This window comes from Neopelma chrysocephalum, unplaced genomic scaffold (assembly GCF_003984885.1).
Source record: "Neopelma chrysocephalum unplaced genomic scaffold, ASM398488v2 Primary Assembly neopelma1_59, whole genome shotgun sequence".
NCBI lineage: Eukaryota > Metazoa > Chordata > Aves > Passeriformes > Pipridae > Neopelma > Neopelma chrysocephalum.
In genome coordinates, this window is record NW_020897714.1 from 31,055,526 (window position 1) to 31,074,940 (window position 19,415).

The 19,415-nt window shown below is 41.4% G+C and overlaps 1 protein-coding gene across 17 annotated transcripts in view; it reads right to left on the bottom strand.

The window, feature by feature from the left end:
- Positions 1–19,415, bottom strand: part of SOX5 (SRY-box 5) — a 641,934-nt gene that overhangs the window by 287,870 nt on the left and 334,649 nt on the right. For 4 of the 17 annotated variants that reach the window (XM_027680816.1, XM_027680815.1, XM_027680800.1 and 1 more), the window contains exon 1: positions 8,650–8,826. The exons of 8 other annotated variants lie outside the window; for them this stretch is intronic. In XM_027680816.1, coding sequence (XP_027536617.1) covers positions 8,650–8,687 — 38 coding nt within the window. In that variant the 5' untranslated portion in view covers positions 8,688–8,826. Of the gene's footprint in view, positions 1–7,845; positions 8,168–8,649; positions 8,829–19,415 lie in introns of those variants that run through there. 5 more of the 17 variants (XM_027680817.1, XM_027680802.1, XM_027680801.1 and 2 more) reach the window with 3 other exon arrangements.

Here is a 19,415-nt window from a genome sequence, read left to right on the forward strand (position 1 = left end):
ACAATTAATTTCAGAGTTTAGGAAAGAACAGCAAAAGTGAGCAGAACTCACAAAACATAAGCAAAGGATGAGAGTCCTCCACTGAGAAATTCTGCCAAATTCTAATCTCAGTTGCAAAACCAGAATCAACTTGAAGCTCATATGGTTTTGACAAAGATCAGAATCAGTAGCCTTCTTTACAACACACCATAAATATCTACTTAAGGGTCCAAAACCCAGGAGCAAAAGACAAATCAAAAGCTGAACCTAAGGGAGAGATGTATTTTCTATGTCTCTGTGATTTTCAAACCAAAAGCCCGGATATTTTTAACAGACGTGGAAAAAAAGAACTATTTGGCTTTACTCAGCAACTGCAGAAGGAAACTGTATCAAAAGAATAATGTTGCATGTTCTGTTTTCACTTGATTTCATTTAGCCTTTCAGTTCTATTTCAGTTATGTTTCATTTAGCCTATTTTTTTTTTAAATAATCATCATGTTTTGGTGATTCACATTTCACACCAGCACAGGAACAAGTCATGTAAATACAACACAACAAAATGACCCAGTTTGTTAATAGACATGCCAAACGGGTAAGAACATCCTTCCCTCCGCCCTTACCAACCATCACCTTCCCACACATCTCATCTCTATCCAAAAAAGCCTCTGCCCCAGTGAGGCCATAGCATTGAAATTTAGGGATAAAACCCTATGAATAGAAATTTGACTAAACCTTTGGAGCAAATGTTTTCAGTCTTGTTTTACAAAGTGAATGTAATTAGGACGCTATGGGAATTTATCTGAAAACAGAAGACTTCTCCACAATCAAATATAGCATGGACAGAACTACAGCTCCCTCCCAGCACAAAGCTCTGCTGAAGTGCCTCAACCCCAACTCAGGCAGGCCATCCCTCAAGGTGAGAGGACACCATAGGCTTCATGCCCTTCACTGAGCATTCTCTCTCTTGAAACAAGGAATACCTCCAAATTATAAAAATTGTGTGCAGAGATGCACTTTGGTCTTTCAGACTCTGTTGAATTTTAGCTCCATCACACCCTCCTAAAGTGCAGTCTCTTCAGGATTCAAAACTAATTGAAGGCATTGCAACTTAATGCAACCTAGTTAAAGGACACACCAAACCACAGGGAACAAACACGAATGTCTCTGTGCATAGGAGTATACACACCCTTGAGATTTTGTTAGGCTCGCTGTTTTAAATGGCAAAAAACAGTTTGGTGGAATCTTTTCACGTATCTATGGCAAAAAAGGAATAACAACATTAACAATTGTTCCAAACCACTAAAATTTTCCTTACTCTTGGTCTTCTGCTACATATTGAGTTGGCAATGGCAAGTAACTCCAGCTCACTGTCAGATACATTATCTTTGCCCATGCCCAACCTGTGAGATGAATCAATGAAACTTGGGGCATTTTTTTGATTCCCACATCCTTAAAAACAATAAAGCCCAGCACCAAAGAAACCAAAAGGAACTAGATTCCTAGGTCTTTTCTCTCTAGAACTACAAAGGTCCATGAAGAACATGCAGACAATGCTCTTAACTGTACAAAAATAGCACATACCTCCCTCCCGAGCTCCTCACCACTAAAAAGAACTCTGATTATTCACAAAAGAAAATTAAATTTCTATTAACTCTGCTGATATTTTTGCCTCCCAAAATAACAGAATTATATTAAGATTAGTAATACAGAAACAAATATGTAGTAATGGGACTATAATACAACCACAAAGAAAAATTAGCACTAAGGAAACATTTTACGGTATGTTTAGGTCAAATAGCACTCAGACATTCACATCCCAGGAAAAAAACCCAAAACAACAAAATTAAGACAGCCTACATGAACTTGAAAAAACACAAAACCAGAAGTACTTGGCAAAACAAAATAAAATTATTATAGATCTCAGAGAGCAGATGCCGATATGAATTTCAATACTCGGTCTTTAAAAAATAAAAGTATAGAAAGGAAATCTGGAATACTAAACATAAATTTTAAAAATAGTAAAATATAAATGCAATTTGAAAATTGAGAAATTTTACCTGACTAATCCCACAATACTTTTAACGGAAGCAAGGTCAAAGCCATTTCAAACTTTCAGAGGAAGCCCCAAGCTTTTTCTCATTTTCTCTTCAACTTTCAAAGTTCCATAAGTCAAAAGTAATTCCATCATGTTGGAATTATTCTTTTTTTCTTTGAACAAGGTGACAAAAGGATGAGTTGAAGAGAAGTGCCATGTGAGATCAAAACCAGGGAGTTGGAAAATGTTTGCCAATCTCTTTTGAAACAAACTAAGAAACAACAGCTCCCCCAATACCATGGCAGCACCTGAACTTCATATTAACATCTGCTAATTCTAGCAGTTGGAATTGAACGCGTCTTTCTCTTTTCCTTTTTCTGTTAAAAAAAAAATAAAAAAAATTTCGCACCTATATTAAAAAAAGACAGACAGCTTCTCTGAATTGCCACTGCACACCTCACAATTTCCATTCACTCACATTCTTTTCAAGTACCATGGCCCCTTGCAAGCAGTGCTCACCAAAATTCTTCCAAAACCTTGTCTAGATCTGCTCTCTCCCAACGACTACCGCGTGCAGAACTTCACGCTGTCACAAGGACATGTGGGCTCAGGAACAACTTTTAGAGACTCTTGGCTTCTCAGGCTGGCATAGGCTGGGCTCGACGTGGAGGTGACAAGCAGCGTCTCTCGAGCGGAGGCTGCGGCGCTTTGGGCTCCCCACCGTGGCCCTGGTGCCCGGTGGCCACAGGCAGAGCCCAGCCCTGGCCCCAGGCGAGGCACAAGCCACTTGGACCAAGCCAGCCCCTCGTGGGGTGTGGGAGAGGTGGGACGTGTGGCAGGCGGCAGCCCGGCATCGTAACCCTCGGCAAAGGCGTGGGCGAAAACTTTATGGCGGCTGCCGGCGGCGGGGCTTCGCCAGGGGGTCTGCAGGAGGGGACGTGGAAGGTACAAGCACCATAAATTAAGTCCCCGCCAGGTGCAAGCGTTGCGCGACTGCTCGCCCTCGCCCGTTGCCCAGAGCCCGCCGAAAAGCTCCAGAGAAAACCACAACCCGTCTCAAGAGTTCGAGAAGCAAGTTCTGGTTTAGGTAATTCAAGAACGTGACGAGGGTTTGCTTAATTTGCAGTTTTGTGGGTTTTAATATACACACGTGCAATGTAATTTTACCTTTTGGAGTGAGCACAGGAGACTTCATGCATTTTCCAAATAGGATAGAAATCCATAGCTACTTTAAAAGGGAAAAACTCTTTGCTTCTAGGGATGCTACTTGTTAAACAATGAACTCCTTTCCATCAGCACAGACATACTACTGCTATTGATTAATTGCTGTGGGCACTTCTTTGCTCTTGACTACAGTAGCAGAATTCACAGGAATTGAGTATCTCCAGTGTGTACAGGTACAACATGACAACATGTTTTTTCCCCCTTCACATATGAGTTAATTATGCTATAACCAGGCCTGAGCAAGAAATTAATAAAATACAACAAAACAGAAAGTCAAGAGGATGTCACATTGACATCTGCAACAGTTGTGAAGGCAGAGGTATCTGACAGGTAAACATGCAGGTATCCTGTTCTTTAAGTCTAGTATGAAAAGCATGCAAAGAAACTATAAATCTTCTTTGGGAGGAGATACTCTTTTTCCTGTATAAATACAGTGTATTTTATACAGTCACAGATATACCACATTACACAGACACATAAGCCTATCCTATCAGGGAGCTTCATGTTTAAGTAAGTCAACTATATGCCTCCTAAATGATAAAGCCATAAATGCTCGTTAAAAGCTCCCTGAGAAGTAGTAAATATTTTGTAAACTAGCTACATATTTAAGATCTCTGGACAGCAAGAGAAGGAAAAACAATTCCTCTCCTATCTGAAGGTACCAATCAAACACACTATGCACATAAACACCGCAAGATGCTTGGTGGGAGACTGTGTGTATGTGTTTGTGTGTGTTTTAATTAACTCCTTGAATGCATATGATGAGCCAGCCACCCAGAATTAGTAATGCCAAACTCCCAATTTGATTCAAATGCAATGAATACAACAGTCGAATTGTGCGGGCTGGTGTGTCACTCATCAGCTCTCTCATTTCGGCTTCTGCCTTCCAAGGCTAGTTCACAATTTCAGCAACTGGTAAATTATTGAGATGTTCATTAAAATCCATAATCTGTAACAGTCAACTTCTTCCTCGCTAAGCATAAGCACAACAAATTAAATTAGTGCACGCAGGACAATAATGAGAAGTCAGCAAACGCATTAATTCCTTCAGCCTTATCTCAGAGAAATAAAATTGTGTTAATTTTCGTCACTGTGAAAAAACAGTATCTGGAACTTTTAACTGGCACTCTATTTAATATTCTTCAAAACTCAGATCCCTAGAACCACAGACTTAAGCAATAAAGTCCTTTTCTTAAAACATCTCAATGGAAGTTAAAAGCTATTCAGCCCGATATTAAAGAAATCTCATTGTTTGCCTTTAAATGAAGGAATAATCACTCTTACTTCCACAGGTAGATTTTAGGAGAGTGGGACGTCATTCTGAGCAAGCTGGTTAATAGAAAGGTATTATTCTTTCTCCAAAATTCTCAGCAAATGCAGCAGAAGAAAGCTTTCAGGGTAACTTTAGCTAAGAAAAGCACTTAGGAATACGCAAAGTTTCCTTTTAGGAAAATGATTTCTCCATTTGACAGTGTTGGTACAACCCCAAAATAAATTCAGTGGGAGTCTGAAATGACTCGTGCAGTGCAGCAGTGAAGCAGCTAAGTATATTTTTTTCCTCCTAGCAGAGAGTTGCTTTACATCCCTGAGCCTTTCCTTTCCACAAGCTATTCACTAGCACAGAGAAGGTTTCGAGAGCACAGAACTGGTGACTGTAAATGCTGAACTTGTTCTACTGTCCCCATCCCCACTGCTCCCATCCATGCCTTTTGTCTTTTCTAGCTCTTCCTTTTTTCCTATGGAGGCAGTAATCCATCCTTCCTTCTACAAACACTGCATACCACTGTACCTTGAACTGGCATGTTAAAAATAAAAATTAAAATTAAAAACAAAGAAAATAATGAGAAAGAAAAAGAGAAAGGGTGTCACTCTGTCCGGATGCCTAGCATAGCCTCTCTCTCAGTCTACAGAGAAATGTAAATATGCAGTAATTAATTTGGGTTTAAGAACATTCCATACACTAGGGACATTGTTAAGCAGTCACTTTATCTATTTTTCATTAATCAGATTTTATTAAGATATTAAAACTTTATGTTGGGCATTTCTGAGTTTTTATCATTCTGTAAATCTCCCAGCTGTCTGTGATGGTTCTGGCTGCATTGTCTCTACCTTTTCCTCAATGAAGTAAACTTTCTTTCTATTGTGGCCATACTTGTTATATTTAATGACCTAACTTAAAAAAAAAAAAAGGGAGAAAAATCAAACAACAAAAGATTTATTCTTTTTGAGACCTTTAGAGCCAATTCAGAGTGCCACAGGTACATCACAGAGTACATCTCAGAAGTTACCCTTTCCCTGTGAAACACACAGAGCAGATTCCAGTTATAATTTCTTCCTACAACGTTTCTGCAAACATCATCCCCCTCAGCGTACACATTCTGATGCTCCTCTCAATCAAGCAGCTGAACCGCCACAAACAGAAAGAAAGACGTGCAAGGAACTTCTCAGGAAAGGACGAAAACCCTCACATTTTTGGCATGGTAATTAATTATACATGTTAATTCACAAAACCTACTGCAATTTACCAGTGATGCTGAATGAATTAGTGAATGTTTACTCGTCTGACACTGAGGATCATTTTCATTCCAAGTGTGTATCATAAATGGCCCCCGATAACGGCCACAGACACACAAGAGAAGTCCCCTTGGTTCAGATGCCTTCAGCTGGGGTGACTGAAAGTTTCTGAACTGTTTGCAGTTTACTGGGATACACTGGAACATCACGGGAAAGACGACCGGCAAAGAAGAACAACCTCCTGAGATACATACAGGCGCTCTGAGATCTGAACTGCAAACAACTTTGCCTGACAAATCTGTATCTCCTTGTGCTCTGCTATTCGGGTTAAAAAAAGGAATAGTGGGAGATGGATAGTAGTAACAAAACTGAAGTGGGTCATGCAGACACAACATGCTGGACCCCAAGTGACTGCAAAAATGTGCTCCAAGAACTGTGTTTACTGAGAACCTGAGAAAATAACCTGCCATAATCGTCTAAAAAACAATCATCTGTGCATCGTGCATATATACACACGTGAACTGTGAGCATTTTTGTGTCTGAGGGTCTGTGCATCTCTGTGTAAAATAAAGTGTGTCCTCTTGGCTGTTTTCTGACAAACACATATGTACTACATGGACAGTGCCTTCTCTGTGTATGTGTGTGTAACTATAGTCAAACACACACAATGTAAACAAATGGTAATGATTAACAAAGATAATGGTTTGTATTCCCAATTTCAACTGCAGAGGGAAAATTGTTGAAAAAAATTTTTTTAAAAAAAATTGTATGTCCCGAGGTTCATTTCTATTGCTTCCCATTTCTGCTGCTTGCTGTTATCTGCATAGCAAAAGGAGAGCAGCGTATTGATTATTTAACTAGAACGTTTACAAGAGCAAAGCTGGGATCTCTGAAAATGAAACATATGCCTAGAGGGGGGAAAAAAAGAGTAGGGAAGTTCAATCTATTTCTAAGGAAGATGTTTTGTCCCAAATGATTTGTTTATATATAAAACTTATATAAATATACATATATTTATAATGCAGAGAGACTTCAGATAAAAAAAAGTCCCCCAACAGGAAAATGAAAGGACTTCATTCTGCTTCACAGAGTTTACAAGTATTATGTTCATCACAAAGTTCAAAGAATAATCCAAATCACTTGCTTATAAATGTCTATGTATAATCTTAATGAAGCATATGAAATACTTGAATCTATTGATTGTAGGAACAAGACAAATACATCACGTTAGATCAAATCTGACATCAGAAACAGTAACAGTTTCCTCAGGTAGTTGAACTAAGTTAACATAGTGGACATAAACAAAACCAATTTTGTTCTATTATTGTAATGATAACAAACCAAAGAAAAACGTCGAGTATTCCAAGTAAGTCTGGAAAATTAACTGTTTTAAAGATGACCTTGGAGTAGAGCGACCAAGACAATTCCACTTTCTAGTAAAGAAGCGTTCTAGTTGCAGAACAAGGATTGAAAGTGTTAAAACAGTTTTTTGCGTTTCCCAATTTCAATTTTCTCTGATCTTTTAATTCAAGCATTCTTTCCTGTCCTTTCTCTGCATGCGTGTTCCTCAGCCCACTTAAAATGTTTTTATCTTGCCTTCTTTTCTATGCCTTTACTATCAAATTCAGTAGGTTTGAACGATGAACAGCTTGACTTAGCATATTTTTAACCAGCTGGTCTAGCACCTAGCTTGTATTGCATAGTCAGATACAACCAAATGTTTATACAGGAGGTAGCTTTCACGAAGATGAGAAAAACCTCAGTAACGCGCATCCTGGCGTTCTTTTATTTACCGCTTAAAAATGAAAGTTTGGATTGTTTACTGCAGCCGCACAAGGGACTATTAATAACCTTTAAAAAAGAAGCTGGAGGGAAAGGATGCGGGACCATCAATGGACGTGTGTACAAGCGCCTAAGGGAACGCTTCAAAACCTCTCAGGAGTGCCAGATTATATGAAATAAGGACTAAACTCTCGGAGGTCACAAGCCGTCGCCAGTGACAGCAAAAACTTAATTCCAGGCAGGAAAGGCTCCTGCTTCGGGCAGGGGGAGACGGGCACATCTACGTCATACCCAAGCCCCGCTCGTCACACCCAGACCCCGCTCTTGACACTCCGCGAGAGAGGCGACGGCCAAAACTTGGAGGCAAGAGTTTCACTTCTTCCTTTCTTTTTCTTTTTTTCCCCCTCTCTCCTCAGGCAGAAAGATGTTCTCCTGACGGAGGGCCGGGATGTTAACTTGCCTAAAAATAATCGCTCCTGCTAGATCAACAAAAGGTCATGTGCTCGGCGGAGCGCCTTCCCAAGTTTGACGGGAGCCTGAGGTTGGAAGTTGAACCCCCCGCCTCGCCGCCACCGGGCATCCTCTGATCGCTTCCCGGGGAGTCTCCGGGCAGGAGCGGGAAGGCGCTGCCCAGGAAGGTGCCTCGGCGGGCCAGTCGGGGCAGAGGAGGGTGGGCAGGAGGAGGGCACGGCAGCCTGCGCGGCCGCGGAACAAAGCTGCGCGCCGCGGGCGCACCGCCGGGGCGGCGGGGCCGGGGGCGCGGCGGCGCCCGCCCCTGTCCCCCCGTCACTGACACGCCGCTGGAATAGCCAAGGTACCGCGGGGGGGATGGAGGAGGGGGACACGGACGGACCGGAGTGGGGGGAGCATCTCCCCGGCCTCCTGCCGCCGAGCGCCGGAGTTGCGCGCCCGTCCCCGTGTCCATGTCCCCGCTGCCCATCCGCGCACAGACGCGCGCGAACACGCGTGCTCGGGTAAATTAAATAAAAAAAATAAAAAAATAAAAATAATGCAAGAACAAACAAACCACGAAACAGAAGGAAAAAAAATTAAAAATAAAAGGGCAACAGACACCCCCCCCAACACACAACCCCCACCCCAACAACTCGACTCACCTTTCAAACTCCTGAGGTAAATCAGGGTCAGTTAGCATGCTGGAAAAGCACAATTTCCCTTTGTCACAGCAGCCACCTATGGTCGCCTCCAACTGAACCTGTCAAGTGAGTCCAAACCTTCTAAACCGATTGATTTTCTCTCTCGCTCGCTCTCTCCCTCCCTCCCCTCCCTCCCTCTCCCTCCCTCCCTCCCGGCTCGCTCGCTCTGAGCGAGGACTCCTTGACCAGTCTCTTAAAGGGGCAGCGCGCTCGCAGCAGGATGATCGCGCAGCTCCCCCCGCCGCGCTGGGCGACCTCCGGGGGCCTGTCCTTTCCTTTTAATTCTGCTCGCCCGCCGCCGCCAAACGGGAAAAGTCAACTCCTTCAATGTCCTAAAAAAACGTGGAGAGGTGGAGGGGGATAAGTAGGGGGGTGGAGTGGGGGGGAAAGGAGGGAGGGGAAAAAAAAAAAAAGGCAGCCCGACAATCCACCTAAACCGGCAAACCAGGAGCAAATCCCCTGCGCTGAGGAAGATCAGTGGAGAAAGAAGATAAAACAAGAGCAGACTGATTAAATTGAAACAGTTATCAACTCTCGGAGTTGAAATAGGGGAGAAGAGATTAGACATAAAAATGTTACCAAAGGCATTTGTGTTCCGAAGAATTTTCATTCCTTTCCCCCCCTCCCTCCCCGCTCTCTCGCTTTCTCTCTCCCTCTTTCTCTCTCTTTGGGGAGGGGAAAAAAAAAACACACCCCGCACAACAATCAGGCATTGTTCTGAGGGAAGAAAAGCAACTTTGACAGATTGAAATATAGCAGAGGCCCCTTCAAGGAAACCTGTAAACAACTTGTCACTCACTCTGTCGGTCTCACTGTTAGCTCTTGCTTTCCACAAAGTGCTGCGAACCGTCCTGGCAACAAACCCAAAGTTTCCTCAGCTCCAAACTCCATCAAACAGCCCTGTTGTGTGCAAGGGAAAAGGTAGCCACATGCCAAAACAGCGGGCGCGCACACGAACGCACACACACGCATGCACAAACAACAACAAAAATAAACTTTCCGTTCGTCTGCTAGGGCTTTTCTCGTTTTCTATTTAAACACACCCCTCCCCTTTCTTTCCCCCCACTCTGGGCGAGCAATAGGAGTCCCTCGGCCGTGGCTCGCTCTCATTTCCCCTGCCCAGACAGCCCCTGATAACAAGGTGGACGACGCGCGGCTGCAGAGCCCCTCGGCTGGCTGGCGGAGCGCAGCCTCCGCCGCACTTCCAATTATCTAGATAAAAATCTGGCAGGCGAGGGAGGCAATCAGGTAACGGGCCTCGGACACGCGGGGACAGAGGTGCCGGCAGCCCCTGCCTCCCACCCGGGGGACACCAGCATCCCGCCCCGGGGACACCGCATCCCGCCCCGCCCCGGCGGGAAGGGCTGCACCGCCCGAGCCCGCCCCGGCAGGGAGAGGGGGGCAGCGACCGGGAGAACGCCGCGGGGAAATTCTCGTCCAAGCCGCGGGGATTAGCCGGGGGCTACTCTGGAAGCGGAGCGCACAATGCCTCAATAGTCTGCGCGGCCCGTGTCCGGCCTGGCACCGAACTTGCAGTAAGAGGAGGGAGGGGAAAGAAAAAAAAAAGAGGAAAAAAATTGGTCTCCCTGTTCTTTTACACACACGTGCACACACACCCACGTATCTATTCTCCATTCTTTCCAGTTCCCCTGCCCTAATTCCTTTCTCTCCTTTTTCTCCCCCCCCCCCCCCGCTTTAATTTGCAGCTGGACAACATTAAGGGCCTTTAAAAACCACGAGGTTTTGACCCCACAACAGTTTGATTAGGTCCACTGCCCCCTCTCTTCCCCTCTTATCCCTGCCTCACTGTGGCACAGAGAGAGCAACTTTACTTTTTGAAATACACACACATATTCGCACAGAGCGGCCAGAAGATGTTCAACATTTTCATGCCCACTGGCTTAAAAAGAATGCCGAACAGAAAAGCTTATTATTTTTAATATCCAACAGCTACACTGTTTAATTCGCTCCTTTTCCCTCTCAATGCATATGTTAGAAACCAGCAGGCTCACGCAGGGGCCAGTCAGTCCAGTGTTGGCATAAAGGCATCATCAGCTGGAAGCCTGAGATGATCATTTTAATCACGAGGAGCAAACCCACTCGCAACTTCTGCGCATCATCCCTGAAGAGCATTAAGAGCATTCGCGGAGCAAAACGCCGGAGCCAAGTTTGCGAAGGCGCCGTCGTTGCAGTTCATAAAAGAGGATCTGCAAAGGCTGCCTCCAGCCTGCCTTACACCACCACGGCGCTCCGAGCCGAGTCGCATACAATCTGTCAACTTCTGGCATGAGGGAGATCTAATGGCTCCTCACTGTGGGGCAGGGTAAACCAACTTCCTTCAGTAGCCCCTAGCAAATAATATTTTCCACAGAGGTCCATTCATAGGAGCCTGACAAACCTAGTTAATATGTACAAGGATTTTTCACTTGTTATTTAGTAGCTAGCCCTTTTAGGACAGCCATGAAGTAGACATTGAAAAGGCAGCAGATGATTAAAAAGAACAATTCCAAATACTTTCTCTTTCATCTGAGGGTCTCAAACCATGTTAAGTCTCACATTACTCCTCTGCAGGTAATAAATATAATTAGGGCCGATTCCAAAACTTTATTTGTATTGAAAAGTATCTCGCTCCGCAGGGGCTCCATTCAAATCAGCAAACCTCTGTGTGGAGTAGGAGGCTACTTAGTAGGAGAATTTGGCCTCAAATAAGGAAACTGAGATGCAGGCAGGCTTAGTAGCTTGCCCAAGTTGACACAGTTAGCCAACTCCAGCAAAAGGATGAGAAACAAAGATCCCACGTGCCTCACAGTCGACAACAGTCCTCATGCTGCTGAAACACATATATATGAATATTTGAGCTGTTTTTCCCACAGAGACATGCTTTTTTTATATCTACTATTTGTTTAAAACATACTTCATTGCTGTATTCACATTTGTAGGGCCCCTTTTTTTGGTCTTTCATTTTCCCCTTGATGCACCACTGCCCATCCATAAATGCTGTTCCTTCTCTGCCAGTTCTTGCTTTACTTCCCCTGGTTCCTCACACTTGGCCATGGGAGAAGTCTACAGAGTGAAGGTACACAGAAGCCCCAGCTGAAGGAAAATTAAGACCATCTCATTGAAAAGAAAGATAAATCTCAACAGTTTTGGTAGAACAGGAATACCCTATTTTGAGTGCATGTTAGCTCCACTCAGCTCTCATATCCTTTTTTCAACTTGGCTCCACTCCACAACTGCCCTGCTTCTACCACGTCCTTCCCTCATCCGTTCTCATACCTTTACCCCTTCCTATATAATTTCCTATTTGAACTTTTTCAGGGCTCACATACCCCCTCAAGCTGGTATTATGCCTAGGACAATGGCACTCCTGGGTTGCTGGCCCTCAGCTAATATGATTATAAAGCACCATCCAGATCAGGAATTATAGAAGAGGACATGAGCAAGACTAGGAAGAAGTAGAAAGAACCATAATAAAAGGAGGGGGGGGGGAAGAAAAAAAGTTTGGGAGAGAAAACTAAGATAACTGAGCAAGAGGGAGAGCTGAAAAGGGGAGAGGAAATGGAAGAAAGGAAGGAAGTAGAGATCATTCCCCTGAATGCTTCTGACATAAACCCTTCTTTTCCCATACCCTCCTTTACAATTACTCTTACCCCAATACATTTTGTGCTCAGGTACCTACACCTTCTTCCCTGTTACATTTTTCCATTTCACATTTTCTGTAACTACTGTGCTCCCTCTCCCAGCTGAGTGTGGTAAAAAAGAGTTGGGTCTGAAAAGTAGAAAAAAAAAGTTACTGTTGCTACTGTATTAATATTGTATTACTGTATCCTTGTACTGTACTTACAGATTACTAACAGCCTATTGTATAGACTTTCGGATAAAATAATGTTCTCGTAGTAAGTTCAACTACAACTGCAAGAGATAAGAAAAGCAAGTTAAATGGTTGGAGGGAATCTCTGAAATGCTTCTAGAAATCATATTAAGTTTTAGACTTACTTCTTAGAAATTGCCAGGACATGTCACAAAGGCTGCTAACATATCAGAAAGTGGAAAGACTGAGAAATGGGGATAAATACCCACTGAAAAAGAAGAAAATATATGTAACATACATCTGTCCAGTTTTTAACATATGAAATTTTATCTTGTTGCAAACCTTTTGAGGCATAATAAATAAATAAATAAAAATGCCTCTTTTTACAGGGCAGGTCATAGTTATAAAACCCACTTTTAACCTCCAACAAGCACATTCAGTTCTCTCAGTTCTCTCTTCCCAAACTGAGAATTCAGATATAAGTTATAATATCTTTAACTGATGAGAAAAATGAAAGCTCCCCCAGCATTTCAGTGAGTCTGCACTTCTTTTGCTTTGCTTCCTTTAAGGGGTGCCCAAAACAAACAAGTCCTGGTAAAAGAGGGCACTTTGGGTTGAACTAAACAAAAGAGCTCTGATTTTCATTTGGATGAGGGGAAACAACTCAAATCATAAACTCCTATATGAATTTTTGTGCTTAACTGATTTTTTTTTCGCTATTGTGGTTCTCCAGTTCAAGAGGTGAACCAAAAAATCAATTATCCACCCAGCTCAAGTTAGAAATACCATAACTCTGGAATATTGCACAGACAGAATTCACAGGTCTTTATACAAGCACACTGGCAGAAGGAAAACCTTAAATGAAACATTAATTTATTTTTTTTAATCCTCAAATGATAGCACTTCAGCCTAGTGCCTTTGGCAGATACTGCAATATGGTAAGTAAAGGAAGTGCTGGGAAAAATAAAAAAACGAGCTTTTCTGGTTTTGTTGTTTCCACTGTAGGTTTTAATAATAGAGACCTACAAAGTCCAAGGAAATGTAAGATGTTCCACAGAATGATTTACTGGAAAATTCTCACAGCAAATATGCAAAACTCCAAAGATCCTAAATGGATTTTCTTTTTTAGGCACACACTCGAAACAACTGCAGCATTAAGAATGAATCTGTAAGACTTTTAAGAAAGGGTGTTTTGGAACAGGTTACGGGAGAGCGGAGGGAGAATGGAGTGGGGTTGATGCATTTACTATGAAGAATATTTTGCAAATAATGAATGCTTACTTCAGAGCATGGAAATGTTTAGCTACAATGCAGTTTGGATCATATGCTTAGGAACAGATTTTTCCTTTCAGTGTGCATGCCTAGCTGCCATTTCCATTAATGGGAATTAAGTACATGTGTCAAGAGGAGAAGTTAACTCTTAGAAATATAACTAATCTATGCCTTTTTTAAGGAATGTAAATGCCACATCAGGCATGTTCAGTGTTGGCAAACCTGAATGCTGAATATAGTATGGCAAAATCTGAGAAGGAGAAGGCGGTCTGGAGGACTGAAATTTCTGTGCTATTTAGAGTTTTTCAATTTACTGAATTTCTTCAAGGAAAAAGTAAAACCATCTCATTTGCAAGTGGGAAGCCCTCATTTATCAGCTATTACTTGCACTTTCAGCAGGGCCCTACCATCTGCAACCCTCCCTGTTAAAAGAGAGCTGATGCTACCCTTAAGAAGAAATCTGAACCTTCATCTAAAATCTGAATTCAAACTTCCCGAAATATCACAATAAAGTCCCTAATCATTTTTAAAAGGAGGTTGGCACTCTTTTTCCCTGTCCTCTCCACATCAGTACAGGAACCTCAACATTAATATAGCTGAAAACCATAACTTAAGTAGGAATTTTTTAGAAATGAAAAATGGCATATGTAAATACATATAAAATTAAATTACATAGCTATTTTAGCAACAAGGAACTTTTATTCGTAAAAATGAGAAAAATCAGTAAGATGACACATCCCTGATTTTTGTGTTATGTGTTGGTCCCTCACCCCTCCATCCCCCTATATTTTGGATATAGCTTGTTTTATTATTTATCTATACTGTCAGTTAGCTACAGGGTCTCTTTGCTGTTTGTCTTAGTACTCTTGGTCTGCACAGGAGCAGCTTGAAAAAAAATTAAATAAAACCAGGACAGTTAAAAAAAAAAAAAGTCATAAAAATAGAGAGCATATCCATGGATAGGAACTGTGCTCGAAATGATTTAAGGAGCTAACTGGATTTCAAATTTACAGTTCCTCGTTAAGGTTCTCAACATAAAATGTTACTAAAATAGGAACCTGTTGCTCCAAGTCTTTTTTTTTTTTTAATGTTCTTTTTTCAGCGCGGTTATCTTGCACGGAACATACCGTCCCGACCGAAGCCCACAGCCTCACCTTACGTGCAGAATCCTTGCTCTGCCTCCATCCCAGTCGGGATGATTCCTCTCTGAGTGATGGGTCTGTTTATTGTCAGTGCCCATCCGATCTTCAGCCTCCCCGATGACAATGCCAGCAGGAATGTTCTTCTTCAGTGTCATTTCCAATGACTGTTCTGAACATGTAAATGCCTGCCACAATACCCCCGACAATGAACCCAACTCATTTCATACAGATAACCAGCTCCCATCAAAAGGAAATTACTCCCTTTCTCCCTGCGTGTGTGTGGAGGAGTGCTTGGTAGAAATCAAGTCTCTTCTGAACAAGCAACCCGTTTTATAGCTAAACATAAGCTTCTGAGGCTAAGTATCGTAAACCCACAACTTTGATCTATTTGTAGTAGGTAATAATTGTTGAGCAGGATTCCCAGTGCACCGACATTGAGATCTTTCTGCTTAACCCAGTGGGTCTTTCTGTCTGGCTCTCATCATTCCTTCACCACCACATTCTCGTCACTTCCACCATAACAATTCTGTTTCTTTTTTTAACTGATCCACTGGACAGGGTTGGAGTCGTCATATTTTGTCTCTGTATTTCTAATCTGACTGCTTTTCCCACTATAGTCTGCTCTTACTAACCTGTGCACTAAGGATGCTGGGTTTAAAACAAACAGTTTTGCTTCCATTGACCGTCAAGCAACATGAAACTAAAAGTGCAAGGGTGTTTTAGAATAATCCACAGCACCTTGTCCTATGGGGTTTGTGAAGGCATTCCAGCCTTCCTCTTGTGGTCATGAGGTTTGCTCTGGTGTTTGCAATCGAAATTCTCCCCACCCACACGTACATCTCCTGTCTGCTTCTCTTACTAGAAGTGGTTTTCTTTTAGTGCCGTTACAATCGTTTGTGACGCTTTAAGCATAGAACTACAGCCACCCTGAGCTAACCAGATCGAACTCTTTGGAGTTGTGCATGACTCAAGCATATATAGCTGAATTCACAGTTGCCCTCCATTTTATAAACTTTGTTGAATTATATTATCATTTGCTAATCACTTTTTACTAGAGGAGCAGTGAAGAATTAGGTCTTTTGTAAGAAATATCTTCTATGTGAACCCGTTTACAGTTATGACTGCAATTGGAATTAGACAGAGAACACAAAGAAAGGTAACATCCTTACATTCTACAAACTGTTTATCTATTTTATTCCCTTTCAGTCTGTATAATCATAAGGATTCATGTAACTGCTATCTAGCAAGTGTTTCAAAAAATATAAATACCAAAATGTTAAATTCAGAACAAATTTGGAAATATATTCCCTTTCTACTGTGCCCTGCACAAGGTCCCTGCATTCTATCTATGATAAGACTAATACAAATCAGTGTTTATCAAATGCACTCTATTGATATTTAACTTGTTATATATGTCACTGTAAAGATCAATCTGTAAATTAAGCAGTGATTCTAATAACATTAAATGCAAGGGAAGGAGTTATAAAACACATTGCTATCTTACACCTGAAACAGCAATCAATGAGTATGTAAAGTTACATTTCATTTATAAACTTACAAAAGCATACGTAAGCCTTAATTTATTTTAATGGTCCTCTGATGCACTTTTCTAAGTGATTTTCCACTTCTGAGTAAAAGCAAAAATTTGAACTCCTACATTCAACACACAGACTTCAATTCAGCCACTATTACAGAGAAATAAATACATAAGTATGGTATAAAACAGACCAATGGCTTGTTGTTATTGCTCTTTCTATGGAGACTTAACTCTTGCTTCTCATCTCTCATTACATGGGACAGCTAGAGGCTAGAAACATTGCCGTGGTAGCATGCTGAAGGCTCCTGGGAATGCTTCTGTACCTTGTATGGGCAAAAACTGAGAAAATACTGCTACAGTGTTCTGAAGCATAAATATGGGAAAATCGGAATATCTGGGGACACTCTTCAAAAGCCATAATGCAATCCAGGTACAGGGTTGACTGCCTTCTAGTACCAATTAGCTTGTAAGACAGATCTTCAAGAGTTGCCATTGAGGTATATTCAGAATATAAAAGAATCAGAAAGGAAATATAAAAAAAAAAACCCAACAAAAAAACCCAACAAAAAACACAGGAGAAAAAAAAAGAGCACTGGATTGAGACAAACATTCATTAAGATAAAAATACAAAGAGGTTTCTCAGGAACGTTTATCAAAGAAAATTTATGTCATAAATTTTTGTCTGCCTGGAGAAGGTCCAGAGCTGAGTGTCTCTTCTCTTGCCATATAACATTGTACTGAGTCCAGACTGCACATTTGGTCACCCGCTTTTCCCTTTAAATAACACTTTCTAATGTGGCTTTTGTTTTGTTTTACAAAGTTTAATTTCTCTTTCTTTTGATGCATTTTCCCTTTTTCATTATTTCAGAGTTGTGTAAAAGTAATTAGTGATACAATGCCAAGGACTGAACCTCACAAGCAACCTAAATATTTTGATTCACTGCGAATGCAGTCCATAATTTACAAAGTGCCTGACCCCCGTCCAATAAATAAACTAAAATAAATGAGACAACTTCTGCATGTTAACAGCCTGAGGCATACAGAGAAAAACATCAAAATGCAGAAACAGTGAATGTCACCACATCAGACAGCAGAGATAGTCCTTTGACACTTCTTCAGGAAATGAAATCACATTCATACATACCTTTTTAGCATTTGACCCCACACGATCAGTCCTGTCAACCATTTCTCCTGGTATTTGCATGTAGCCACTGCCCTTTCTTGAGAGCAATGTGGTTCAAAATCTGGGCAAGGATTTCACAAGTGAGAATGTCACAGGTGAAACTTGTTTTCTTAAGGAATTCTAGGCTAGCAATAGAATGGCAGCAGGTGTCTCCAGAAGTGCAAATTGGGTGGAAAATAGGAGACAGAGACACTTACTTTTTTTTTCTTTTCTTTTTTTTTTTTAAACCGGCCTTGTCTTTTTTATTGATTTTGCAACTTGCCATAAATATCTCAAAGGGGCCTCAATACTCTAGTCAAAGTAAAAACCTGCTGTATGCAGCTAAGACAGGCCTTTGGCACAAAAGCAACCATACAGAGCTTTGTGCCTACAATCTCTAAAAAGATCACAGTTTTTATAGTGATTTGTGGGTCATGACACATAGGGCCACTGAAAAACGATGTTAACAGAGATTTGTGTTTCATTGCACACAAAAAAAATGCACCTCATTTAATAGAAGCAAATTTTCTTATGATAGTTTGAAAAATCACCACAGAATTTAAGTGAGAACTCTTCCTCAGACACAAAGTACAGCCTGCTTCAAAGCAAGAGTCAGTCCTCCACTATATTAAGTTTTAGGTGTTTCAAATCCAGGTGGGCTTAGACTGGACAAGCGTTCTATAATGGGGAGGGAGGGGAAATTTATTTCTGTCCCTCATCTCCTGCTGACTGCTTTACCTCTGCCATATACTTTACTTTAGAAAAGTACATAATTATACATTACTTCTGAACTAAAACTGAATTACAAGTTGAATAAAAGGCTGTTTTCTATTTTATATGTTTGCATTTGACTGAATGACTTGTTCTCGTTATAACTGAAAAAGTAAAAAGAAGTAATCGATCTCATCCTTTATTTCATAAACTTCAGGGTTTATTACTTATCTTTTCTCTAAATAATCTCTAGCTCTTTCTTCATGTAGAAGTCAGTCGAAGAAAGATTAAAATTTGCACTGCTTCTTTTTGAACTTCTGTTTCTGCTATACAGATTCTTCAGGAATCCTAACTCATACAGAAACAAACTCAGTGTTACAGGAAAGGACCTGCTACATATGTCACTCTAGTATTTTCAGCATTATTTCTTATTACACTTTCAACCAGTGGATCTTGTCTTTGGATCATGCCACGTACTTTGATTAAGTATTCCATAAGGAAACATAGGCCATCTTCCCTTCTGCTCCCAAGTGGTCAGAGTTACACTGGAACAGGGCATTGACCATCATCACATCCCTTTTTCTGCCTCAAGTGGAGCATTCTGCCTTTGTCAGCACCCCATTTGTGGTGCTGACATCCCTCCTGCATTGAGTCCTCTACTGTCTTCTCCAGGCCTGACTTGAGTGATTCTGCCTCAGACACAAATGTTTAGGTACCACTGTTCACAGTTATTTTTAATTCATGAACACATATAAGTGAAACACCACCTACAACACTCAGACTTTGGATACCCCGTTGCAGTTTTTGTACAGCAAACACTGATAACACTTTGAGTTTTGTCTTCTGTCCCTCAGACTATTTAATTCTTGAAAGCACTCCTATCCCACAACCAGTTTTCTAATAGCCCCTTGTAAAGGTCTTTTTCAAACACTTTCTTTAAAGGAAAAAAAATCTAGTGATTATATTTTATTATTTGTTGACAAGCTCAAGGAATTACCTTTATACATCATTTTTCTCTACAAAAGCTATGCTGATGGATAGCTATAGTATCACAATGCTCATCTATATGCCTCCCAATTTTATTTTTTATTA